The 11,281-nt window shown below is 47.2% G+C and overlaps 1 protein-coding gene and 2 non-coding genes across 3 annotated transcripts; all 3 read right to left on the reverse strand.

Annotated features, from left to right (window-relative positions):
- Window positions 1–935: 935 nt before the first annotated feature.
- Window positions 936–8,375, reverse strand: RPL13A (ribosomal protein L13a). The gene is made up of 9 exons (XM_063940921.1): window positions 8,269–8,375; window positions 6,594–6,680; window positions 5,349–5,421; window positions 5,080–5,145; window positions 3,758–3,859; window positions 3,568–3,653; window positions 3,432–3,491; window positions 3,163–3,285; window positions 936–1,058 (listed from the first exon to the last, which is right to left on the reverse strand). Exons 1-9 carry the CDS (start codon window positions 8,281–8,283, stop codon window positions 972–974), a joined length of 699 nt encoding a protein of 232 aa, XP_063796991.1. The 5' UTR covers window positions 8,284–8,375; the 3' UTR covers window positions 936–971.
- Window positions 5,227–5,306, reverse strand: LOC134959574 (small nucleolar RNA Z195/SNORD33/SNORD32 family). The gene has a single exon (XR_010187584.1). It is a non-coding gene; the product is annotated as a small nucleolar RNA Z195/SNORD33/SNORD32 family (small nucleolar RNA).
- On the reverse strand, window positions 5,495–5,568 carry LOC134959575 (small nucleolar RNA Z195/SNORD33/SNORD32 family). The gene has a single exon (XR_010187585.1). It is a non-coding gene; the product is annotated as a small nucleolar RNA Z195/SNORD33/SNORD32 family (small nucleolar RNA).
- Window positions 8,376–11,281: the final 2,906 nt, after the last annotated feature.

Here is an 11,281-nt window from a genome sequence, read left to right on the forward strand (position 1 = left end):
TCGGCGGGCTTTTCCCCGGTTTTTAAGAAACTGGCCTGGGTTAAAATACATACATATAGCCTTAATGGCTATATGTGATGTATTTATTTTGCCACTAAAGGTAATTATATTGCTGCCCAGGGCGCCCCCAGCAGCGCCCTGCACCCTCCGTGACTGAGTCAGTGAGCCGTGTGACAACAATGGCGCACAGCTGCCGTGCGCTACCTTCAAGAAGACTGAGGAGTCTTCTGCCGCCTGCTTTCCGGACCTCCGTTCTGCCGTCTCTTCAGCGTCTGTAAGGGGGATCGGCGGCGCGGCTCCGGGACGAACCCCAGGCTGACCTGTGTTCCGACTCCCTCTGGAGCTAAGTGTCCAGTAGCCTAAGACTCCAATCCATCCTGCACGCAGGTGAGTTGGAAATCTCTCCCCTAAGTCCCTCGATGCAGTGATCCTGTTGCCAGCAGGAATCACTGAGATTGAAACCTAAAAAAAAAACTTTTCTAAACAGCTCTTTAGGAGAGCCACCTAGATTGCACCCTCTCGGACGGGCACAAAAACCTAACTGAGGCTTGGAGGAGGGTCATAGGGGGAGGAGCCAGTACGCACCATGTGACCTAAAAGCTTTTTTTAGATGTGCCCTGTCTCCTGCGGAGCCCGCTATTCCCCATGGTCCTGACGGAGTCCCAGCATCCACTAGGACGTTAGAGAAAATGGTACTGAGCAGTGTGCCGTCTGCCTGAGGAAGAAGCTCCACCCTTTTTACCTCAGAGACTGTTTGTAATATTTATACTGGTGGGGGTAGGGCTGTGCCTGGGCATCTTATGCCCCCTATTAGCCAGTTTATAGAGGTATTTTGCTGCCCAGACACCACTCCCCACCCACAAGGTTCTTACTACATGAAAGCAAGGATTAATGTAGACTGATTAGAGAGCCATGAAAGATCACCACGCTCAAAGTTTCTTTAAATCTTTATTCCGAAACTGTGCGGGTATTTAGACTAGGACACCATACTGCTTCAGGACTTCTGTGTATTTTGCAATTTTGCTTTCGACGTTCTTCTCTGCCTGTTTCTTCAATTTCTGGAAATCGGAAAATAAGATAAATTAATCTACGTTGTACTACTGGCCACCATCCAGTTAGGCAGCCACAGACATGGTCTGACCAATGGCAGATCATGGTATTAGAATAGAATGCATTAGATATTAATACTTCAGTGCAATTATCACAAGCAGTGTTGTGTAGTACAGATCACTGGCAGCACAGCCCTGCAATTCGACACTAGTTGTGCCACTAAGTTACATAAAGCCTGTCCATCACAAACCTAATGCAGCACGATCATTCTGCAGATGACCACATTAAGCTGAGGGGGAAGATTAAGGGGATGCATTTGATATGCTGGCTGTTGGGATCCCGATGCTCACTACACCGACAGCCGGCATACCGACAGCTATTCTCCCACTTGGGGTGTCCACAACACCCTTGGAGGAAAAAAAAAATAGCGTGTTGCGCTCGCAAGGGGCTCTTTTGCACTCGCCCTGCTGCCTGTTGGCGGTCAGGATCCCAAGCGCTGGCATCATGTACTACACCCAAATTAAGAGGTCATGTTATAGCAAATATGTAACTAATGTATAGAGCAGGCCTGGAGAGCCACAGGTTGGCCAGATGTTGTGAAACTACACATCCCAGCATTCTCTGCCACAGTTTTAGCATTCCCTAATAGCAAAACTGTGGCAAGGCATGATGGGACTTGTAGTTTTACAACAGCTGGAGAGCCACAGGTTGGCCAGGCCTGGTCTAGAGACTGTCCATATGTATCAGTTTTATAGCTGAGCAGGTGGCTATCACTTCAATCCAGCATTCATAGACTGGGAGATTGATACAAAGAAATGTGTAGTTTGCCAATTTCCACTGAATGGACAGAAAACTTAACACTTGCACTTTATATAGTTAAGTGCAACTTTGTTTTAGTGTGTTGATTGGGTAGCTACCACTTTATATTACTATAATGAGAAGCCTACATGGCACAAGCATTTGGAGTGTATGCTGGTTCATGTAGTGCCATTTGGAGGATCTTGGGTTGACTGCAGGTGAGTTAGCTCTACATATAAAACTGGATGTGTGTATGTATGTTCCAGCATAACTCTGGAATGGCTGGAGAAATTTACACCAAACTTGGTACACAATTTACAATCTGGAAAAAAAAAAAAAAATACTGTGGAAAATATATACTGTGGGGGTAAGACAGCCCTAGGGGTGGGAAGGGGGCAACATGTAAAAACAGTTTTCAGGGTCACCAAGATGAATAGTGACACTCCTGATGCAGTTTCAGTCCAAGTTCAGCCCCCATCAGCATGGGGGGGGGGGGGGGGGTGAAAAACAAAATGTCCCAGTGACCTGAAGTGTTGTGCAAAAATCTTTTACCTTATTACCTCAAAGGAGGAGCCATAAGGAGAGCGAAAAGCCAAACACGGAAATTTTACATATTTAACATAGTGGGTGGAGCTTAGCCTGTCATCCCAGCATTTACAGCACTGAGCAGGGACGGGACAGAAGGAGACAACCTATTCTCCTCGGCGCCAGCCTTTTGATTGGCAGCGGCAGGTGGAGCATATCCTGTTTAAGTCCAATTGCTGATCTTCTGTGATAAACTAACCAGTTAACTTTAGGTATATCCCGTTGTGAAGAGAAGTCTACAGATTCTCTTACAATAAAATCTGATTATACTTGAAAACCCGTAGCGAAGCACAGGTACTCAGCTAGTTTAGATCTATATTGTTGTACGAGTTATCATGTAACATAACAGTAAGCAGTTATACTACCCGGAGTGGGTGCTATTACCCCACAGCATTGAAGCCACCAGTATCAGAAGTTTTGACGCTGCCTGGTGGCTTAACCATCTTTGCAAACTTATGCAACTAAGATCTTTGCATTTTCTAATCAAGTCTTATTGCGGATATTTAGGTGTGCTGGGGAAAACCTTTGTGGTTTAATAGAGACCTATCTTGTTTTATTAGGGTACCAATAGGCTTATCAAGAGTAATTATAGGCGTTAGGAAACACTTGTGACATAACCACTACTGTAACTGGCTGATATATGTGCAGCAATTACCAGCAGCACTGAGCACAGAACAGATTCCCCCCTAAATGCCACTAATACAGCAGCCAGTGAGTGCCAATACATACCATGACCAGCTTCTTCTTGCCATAGTACATCTTGGCCTTCTCCTTCCTCTTTTCTTCCAGAGTGGCAGTCACTGCCTGGTACTTCCAGCCAACTTCATGGGCAAGGCGGCCAAGGAAGGCGTACTACAGGGAAGACAGAACACCCATTTAGATTGTAGTTCAGTCATAAGACCCATGGCTTATAGGAATCCCTAAGAGCAAACCAAGATCATAACAGCAGTCAACTCAACCAGGGCTTAATGCATCCTGCTATAAGCCACATTACCTACCTTACGTGTTGGCTTCAGGCGCACAATTTTCAGGGCAGCTGGAACCACCATACGCTTCCTCTACAAAAATAAGTGTAAATAGTTTGATACACAATTACAGCTGTCATACTAATGATTCACCTTCATGTCTTTATACCTTGTCATAAGGAGGGGGGATGCCATCAAAGACCTTTAGTCTCTCCAAAGCTGCCTGTCCTCGCTTAGTCTTGTGTGGAAGCATTCCTGAGTACAAAGGGAAATAGTTTCAGTGGCAGGAACCCAAGCAGTCATATACAAAAGGTAACCTCAAAGTGAGAAACAACCGATAAACTAATGATCCAATTTACCTCGGACAGTCCTCCAGAAGATGCGGCTGGGTGCTCTGAAGTGGTATGGCCCACGGGAAGGGTTTGTGTTCATGCGTTTCCGCAGGAAAGAAAGGTATTTAACTGTTGGAGGAAGGACAGTTCTGTGTAAGAATGCACCTGCAAGTCCAGTATTCTGAGATTTCTTTAAACACTAATGTACTGTAGCCAAGAGGGTCCCAAACTTCACCATTACAGTCAAGGTTTTAACACTATCCATGGATGAGCCCTGTTTGTTAAATCCATTTAACTGTGGTGCTAATTAAGGCATCTGTGCTCAAGCATGTATATCCTATAACATCTTGACTGTAATGGTGGAGTTTGGGAAACTTCTTGTAGACTTTATAACAGTCGATTGGAAACCAAAGTCACAATACACAATATGCTTTCAATGAAAGGGAGAAGAGGGCAGGTAAACAGTAAGAATCGCATGTCTAAAATAGCTGCTAAATCCAATTTTACTTGCCAGCACCACCCATTGGTACTATGTTATCCAATGAGGCAAACTCACGCTAGTCATTGAGGCCAGGAGCAGAGAACGGCCCAGGAAACATTTAATTAGGCTCATGGCCCCCCAACCATTACTAATATTCAAACAGCCATTTGTACTCACTGAGATCCCAATCAGGAGTTCTCAACTCCATTCCTCAAGCACTAACAGGTCATGTTTTATGAATCTCTTTAATGTATAGTTCATTAAACCTATTTAAATGGGGAAGTAATTCTGACCCACTTCCTCAAAACATGAGAAAATTATGGTTGAGAACAACTGACCTAAATAGTTACTAACCTAAAGTAAAGGAGTGTTAACTTCTGGGAGAGACCCAGCACAAAACCAGAGCAGCAGCCTACAACTGATCTTAGGAGTCAAAGCATTAACATTTTTGTAAAAATCAGACCATAACACCGCTCAGTTACTGTACTACCAGCTGAAATATGAACCTCATTTACTGTATGACATACCACACGCATTGTCACGTCAATAAAGTGTTACACTATTTGTAATTGTATTGAAACAATCAGTCTATATGATCCAAGATAGAAAGAATAGCTGAATATATTGTATAGAGGACAGTCAGAATAGAGGTTGCAGCAGACACAAGCTTTGTTACTTAATGCCTAATGGCTATTTGCAGGAAAGCAAAGTCCATTGTGGGGCAGTTATGAAGCAGAAATATGTAGCCTCTATATGTGGGAACATCATTTCTGGCAAGGAGAGAGATCTCCATAAAGAGGCATGGCAGCCCTGGTGGGGAATAAAGAAAAGCACCATATTTGAGAACACAAGAACATTGGAAACTCACGTTTGTTTCTGTAGAAGTTGCCAGAAATGTTGATTCCTTCACATCTCACAACTACAACTTTGCGCCCTAAAATACAGGAGAAAAATAACCATTTAGAATCTGGCATACACAGAACATTATAGCACCAGCATTCAGCTCTGAGGGATACTGGTCTCAGATGGTAGTGCATGTAGTTATCGCATAGTCGTTAAACTCAAACGAGAAAAATTAGTTTCATCACTGACCAGTTACACCAAACAAAACAACCTGTTATAAGCCTGGACACTTACCAAGCAGAACTTGTTTAGCAACAATAGCAGCAAGACGGCCAAGTAGATGTCCTCTCCCATCAATAACCAGAACCTGTAGATAAAAAAAAAAACAAATGCATCAAGCATGGGCAACAAAGTGCAGCAATCTGTGTATAACGCATCTGGCCGTCTCAGATGGTAGTGCATGTGACTGGTTTCATAGTCGTGAAACTCAAACACAAGGATCATCACTGACAAGGCTGCATTAAATCTCTACATCAGGCTTTCACCAAGTTCCATTCAAGGCACACTCCACATATTAGCGATACCCATGATTGAACACAGGTGACTTCATTCTGATTACAGAGGGCAATTAATTTTTCCAGGCTGTGCCTCCAGAACATTGTTAAGGCACTCCGTGGCCATGTATCTTCAATTTACATTCCTGTACCATAGAGATGCGCAGGAACATAAGCGAAACATCTTTCCCTTAATAAGTGGTAACCTCGGTCCTCAAGGCAACTTAACAGTCCAGGTTTTAAAGATATCCATGGCTTAGCACAGCTTGTTAAATCAAATTGACTTAGGTACTAATTAACTCACCTGTGGCCAAGTATGGATATACTTAAAACCTGGACATAACCATGCCTTGAGTTTAGGAACCTCAGTCTTTGGTATTAGCCTTCACATACTGTGAACACTGCATGCAGAGATCTTAAGCAGGGTACACACCTAGCAATGTCTACCCTGCCTGCCAACGCTGTCGATGGGACCCTGCATGCAGCAAGTGCATACACTTGCCGACATTGTGTTGTTGGGGGGCAGGGACCCTGGGCCGAAGGGTTAAGTTGCTAGCGACCTGCGACACCTGGCCTGGGTAGACCAGTAAAAGGCTTATTGCACAGTTGCAACAATATACATGTAAAATGAAAGTTTAACTAATCTAATTGTAGATACACGTTTAGTATCTGTATGTGATGTAATGCTTAGATCCAGATAAGGAACAGAACTTAGGGGGTGAAAGACCAATACATTTCCACAAGTACCACAATTCAGAAAACCAACATTCAGCCCAAAGCACAAGGGAATAAGTGTCAGGAGAGGAAACCAAATGCTCCCAGACACAGCAAAACCACCAAAGGCTATTACCAACAGCATGGATCCAGCTCTGGAATAAAAGGACTCCAAAACCCACCACTTCTAGTCTGCAGACAAAACATTTGATAGCTATGAATGCAAACATATGACCTTAAAGCTGGCCATACAAGCACGTAGTACATTTACCTGATTTGAAGACTTGACACCTCCACGGGAGTTCTTGTAGAAGCCTGGGAGGCCGACCACGTTTTTAATTACAGGCGCCTTCTTGGCCTTGGGAAGAAATCAAAGTTTGTCATCATTAAAATTACATGGGCATTACAGAAGCCAGAGAAAATATGTATTTCTCTGACATATTTTAGGTATTTATAGACAGGATATGCATTGCAATCAGACGCTTATATAAGCTGATGCCGCAGTAACATAAGAAACAGCCTGGGCAAAAGGGGAGGTGGTTTTAAATAAAAGCAATAATGCCTCTATAGAGAAGACACCACATAGCACACTACATATTAGTAAATATTAAACATTGCTAACAGCCACAGTGCTGACCTATTGCTAAGTGTGCATGGTGTGAAGTGACAATTAAGGCATTGGCTCCAAAGTTACCACCGTAGAAATAAAACAGGTATACTGCAGCACTGACATCCAGCTGGGTACATGTGCAACACATCATGATATAGTTACAGCACAGCTTAGTGTACTGGCTATGGGTACCCTAATGCACAAGCACCTCAAGCAATTCCCCATATTAGTTCTTATTTCAATTTGCACCAACTAATTTTGTTTTCCTGTTCAGCATAACAAAATAACCACATGTATGCTAAAAGGTGAGCCATACTACAGTTACTCAGACAGGTTAAAAAGAATGATTCCACTAATAAGTCAAATCAATTGCAGGTGACCTGGCAATTTAGTGTTCTCAATTATGGCAGCCCTAAGATGTTCTAATGAACACCATGGGTCTGGAAATGAAAGCATGATTTTGGAGCCATTTGGTGTGCCGTTGTAGGTATTCTAATGCAGAATCAGACACTGCCTAGTTCTCCAATCACTAAATTGACCCTAATAAACATAAGTTAGTAGTTAGAGGAAACGCTGAAAAAGCACAGGATGGTCTATGTACCAAGCCTTGGAGAGAGATAAAGTGGATAAAGAAAGTACCAACCAATCAGCTCGTGTCTGTCATTTGCAAATAGTTTGTAACATGACAGTCAGGAGCTGATTGGCTGGTACCTCATCACTATCCAAAGCTTAGTGCATAGACCACTAGGTATTGTATAAAGACTGTCACATGTCATGGCAAGGGTCGGATGGGAAGACAGTGTCCCAGTGACTGTTAGCCATATACTCAGCCCAGGACACTGCCAGCACAGAGTACGGAGGACCAGCAGCCTGCCATGTACGGCACCAGGCACCCCGACAGGAGGACCAGCCTCAGCACACAGGAGCAGCTGCCTGCATAGAGAGCCGCACTCATGGACGCAGGAAGCTATGGATACCTACAGGGACAGAACTAGAAGTCACACCACACACTCCTGGAACCTGTAGTGCCACACAAGACACATGCTGGCTGCGACTGCTGGAGCTCAGGCCACACAGCGCTGCCACCCACGTCCGATACCGTCCGCAGCGGATCACGGGGATCAGGGTGCTGCCGCGCTCTACCTGCCCATACGTGGGCCTCACTCTCACGCGAGACCGCCAGGCCGAGGCCTACCCCTCCCGCCCAGAGACACAACAGGACGCTTCAGCCGCCGGAGAGCACCAGTGAGCTCCCCACCGAGCTGGCCTCACCGCCGCCCCGCACCGTGGGTGCCCCGGGAGCAGACACAGCGACCACCCGGCCGGAGCACCTCACCTTAGTGTCCGCCATCTTGCGCTGCCGGGCGAGAAAGAGAATCACGCTCGGCCACGGGGTCTCCTACAAAGGCGGAGGGGCGGAAGTGGTGAGAGGGACACGCCCTCTGTCACTGGGCGCTGCGTACAGGTGGGCGGATCCTTCTCCGGTGACCCCTGACGTCAGGCACAAGTAAGGCGGGGGTTCATGATGAAAGAGCGTTTGTGATTGGCCGCCGTCGCTTTAGAGATACGGCGCGTGCTCTCTGTGCGTACAGACTCGCACAGGGGCTGCCGCCCGTGTACTGTACGTAGGGTTGGTTCTATATCGGAGGGGCTGAAGGGACCTTGTGACGTATTGAGGGGAGGAGCTACGTCACCAGGGGGAGGAGCTACGGGCGAACAGGGTACCCGAAAAGTACCCTCGCGGGCTCGCTTCGCTCGCCACGCTTCGGGCACGGTGGCTCGCTCCGCTCCGCTTCGCTCACCACCTAATTACTAAAGGTAATAGTTGGTGGCGTGGATAGTAGAGGAACTATCCCGCTGGCCTAGCTCCTCCCCCTTGCGTCGTAACTCCTCCCCCTTACGGAAAAGGTCCCTTAGCCCACTTGATTCTAGCTTGGGAGGTATGGCTAAATCCTAGTGGGCTAAGGGACCTGTGACGTCAGGGGCGGAGCAAGGACGGGCCACTTTCTGATAGCGGGCGGAAGTCATCTACTGCCCTTTCGTGCTGTCACTTCCCGGTCCTGAACACGAAGTGAACATAGACACAACCACACTAACCTACAGGGTAGATGCTAGAATCAAGTGGGCTAAGGGCATACCTCCCAACATGACCCTCTCCAGGAGGGACAGAATGCTCTGCTCCTGGACTTCCCTCTTAATTTATGATTGCCAGCACCTGTACTGAAAAACCTTTCTTAGCCATTAACCTGTTCAACACAGGTGCCGGCAATTATTATTATTATTATTTCATTTTATTTATAAGGCGCCACATGTGTTTCGCAGCGCCGTACAAAGGACAGTACAGGGAGACAAAACATAACATTATAGTAAATAAATAACAGAAATAGAGTAAAGGTAACAGAGCACCACACGTTCTCAAGACATAATACAGCTAAGATGTAAGTATTGATGGAGTGATCATCGTACTACTAGAGGCTGGTGGCCATAGATGGAGATGAGCCTATACTAGCAGGATAAAGATGGTCATTGAGTAGGGGAGAGCTGCGAGTGAAATGTGTCGAGACGAGGGCTTAGATAACAAGAGGAAAGAGGGCCCTGCTCTGAAGAGCTAACAATCTAGTGGGGAGGGGCGACAGACAGAGGACAAGAGGTGCAGGCAAGTGGGAGGTAGCCAGATGGCAGTATGCAAGCAAAGCTGAGTTGTTCACGGCATGAGGCAGGGGGGTGGAGGCGCGGCTTCAGCACTGGGTTATGCATCGGGAGGGTATGCTTTGATGAATAGGTGGGTTTTTAGTGCCCGTTTGAAGCTTTGCAAGGTCGGGGAGAGTCTAATGGAGCGTGGGAGTGCGTTCCACTGAAGGGGTGCAGCACGGGCAAAATCCTGAACTCGTGCATGGGAAGCAGTGACCAGGGCGGTGAAGAGGCGACGGTCATTAGTCGACCGTAGGGGGCGGGAGGGAGTATGAAGGGAAAGGAGGTTGGAGATGTAGGGAGCAGTGGAATTAGAGATGGCCTTGTATGTGAGGGTGAGGAGTTTGAAGAGGATTCTGTAAGGGAATGGGAGCCAGTGTAGATTTTGTCGAAGGGGAGTGGCAGATGTGGTGCGGCGGGAGAGGAAGATTAGCCTAGCTGCGGAGTTCAGGACAGATTGGAGGGGAGCAAGATGGGAGCAAGCGAGGCCAGTGAGGAGAACATTGCAGTAGTCAAGTCGTGAGATGACCAGTGAGTGGATGATGAGTTTAGTTGCACTCTGGGAGAGATATGGCCTGATACGAGCAATGTTGCGTAGCTGGAAACGACAGGATTGTGCCAGAGCTTGGATGTGGGGTGCAAAGGAGAGGGAGGAGTCAAGAGTGACGCCCAAGCAGCGGAGTTGGGGAACGGGGCAGATGGTGGTGTTGTCAACAATGATGGAGATATTGGTCGGGGGTGTTGCTCTGGATGGGGGGAAAATGATGAGTTCAGTTTTGTCCATGTTGAGCTTTAGAGAGCGTTCAGACATCCAGGAGGAGATTGCGGAGAGGCAGCTGGAAACCTGGCAGAGGACAGAGGAGGACAGATCAGGAGATGAGAGGTAGAGTTGTGTGTCATCGGCATAGAGGTGGTATTGAAGGCCAAATGAGTTAATGAGCGCACCCAGGGAAGAGGTGTACAGGGAGAACAGAAGGGGTCCAAGGACAGAACCCTGAGGGACACCAACAGGAAGGATGGAAGGGTGTGAGGTGGTGCTGGAGGCAGACACAGAGAAGGAGCGGTTAGTTAGGTAAGAAGAAAACCAGTCAAGGACAGTGCTAGAGAGGCCAGCGTTTTGGAGTGTGCGGAGGAGGAGAGGATGATCTACGGTGTCAAAGGCAGCAGAGAGGTCCAGAAGGATGAGCAGAGAGAAGTAGCCCCTGGATTTGGCTGAAAGCAGGTCATTGGTACTTTCACCAGGGCAGTCTCAGTTGAGTGGAGTGGGCAAAAGCCAGATTGTAGTGGATCGAGGATGGAGTTGTCAGAAAGGTAGCTTGTGAGACGGCTGTAGACTAGTCATTCAAGTAATTTGGAGGCGAAAGGGAGAAGAGAGATGGGGTGGTAGTTAGTGGGTGATGAGGGGTCGAGGTTGGGTTTTTTGAGAATAGGTGAGACCAGAGCATGTTTGAATGGCGAGGGGAAGATGCCGGTAGAGAGGGACAGGTTAAAGAGGTGAGCAAGGTGGGAGCAGGCAGTGGGGGAGAGGGAGCGGAGAAGACGGGAGGGAAGGGGGTCCAGGGGGCAGGTGGAGTGGGGGAGGATAAGTTGAGGGAGTGGACTTCCTTTTCTGAAGTGGGACGAAAGGCGGACAGGGTGGGATTGATGGAGGGGAGGGA

Source organism: Pseudophryne corroboree, chromosome 9, assembly GCF_028390025.1.
Source record: "Pseudophryne corroboree isolate aPseCor3 chromosome 9, aPseCor3.hap2, whole genome shotgun sequence".
Lineage (NCBI taxonomy): Eukaryota > Metazoa > Chordata > Amphibia > Anura > Myobatrachidae > Pseudophryne > Pseudophryne corroboree.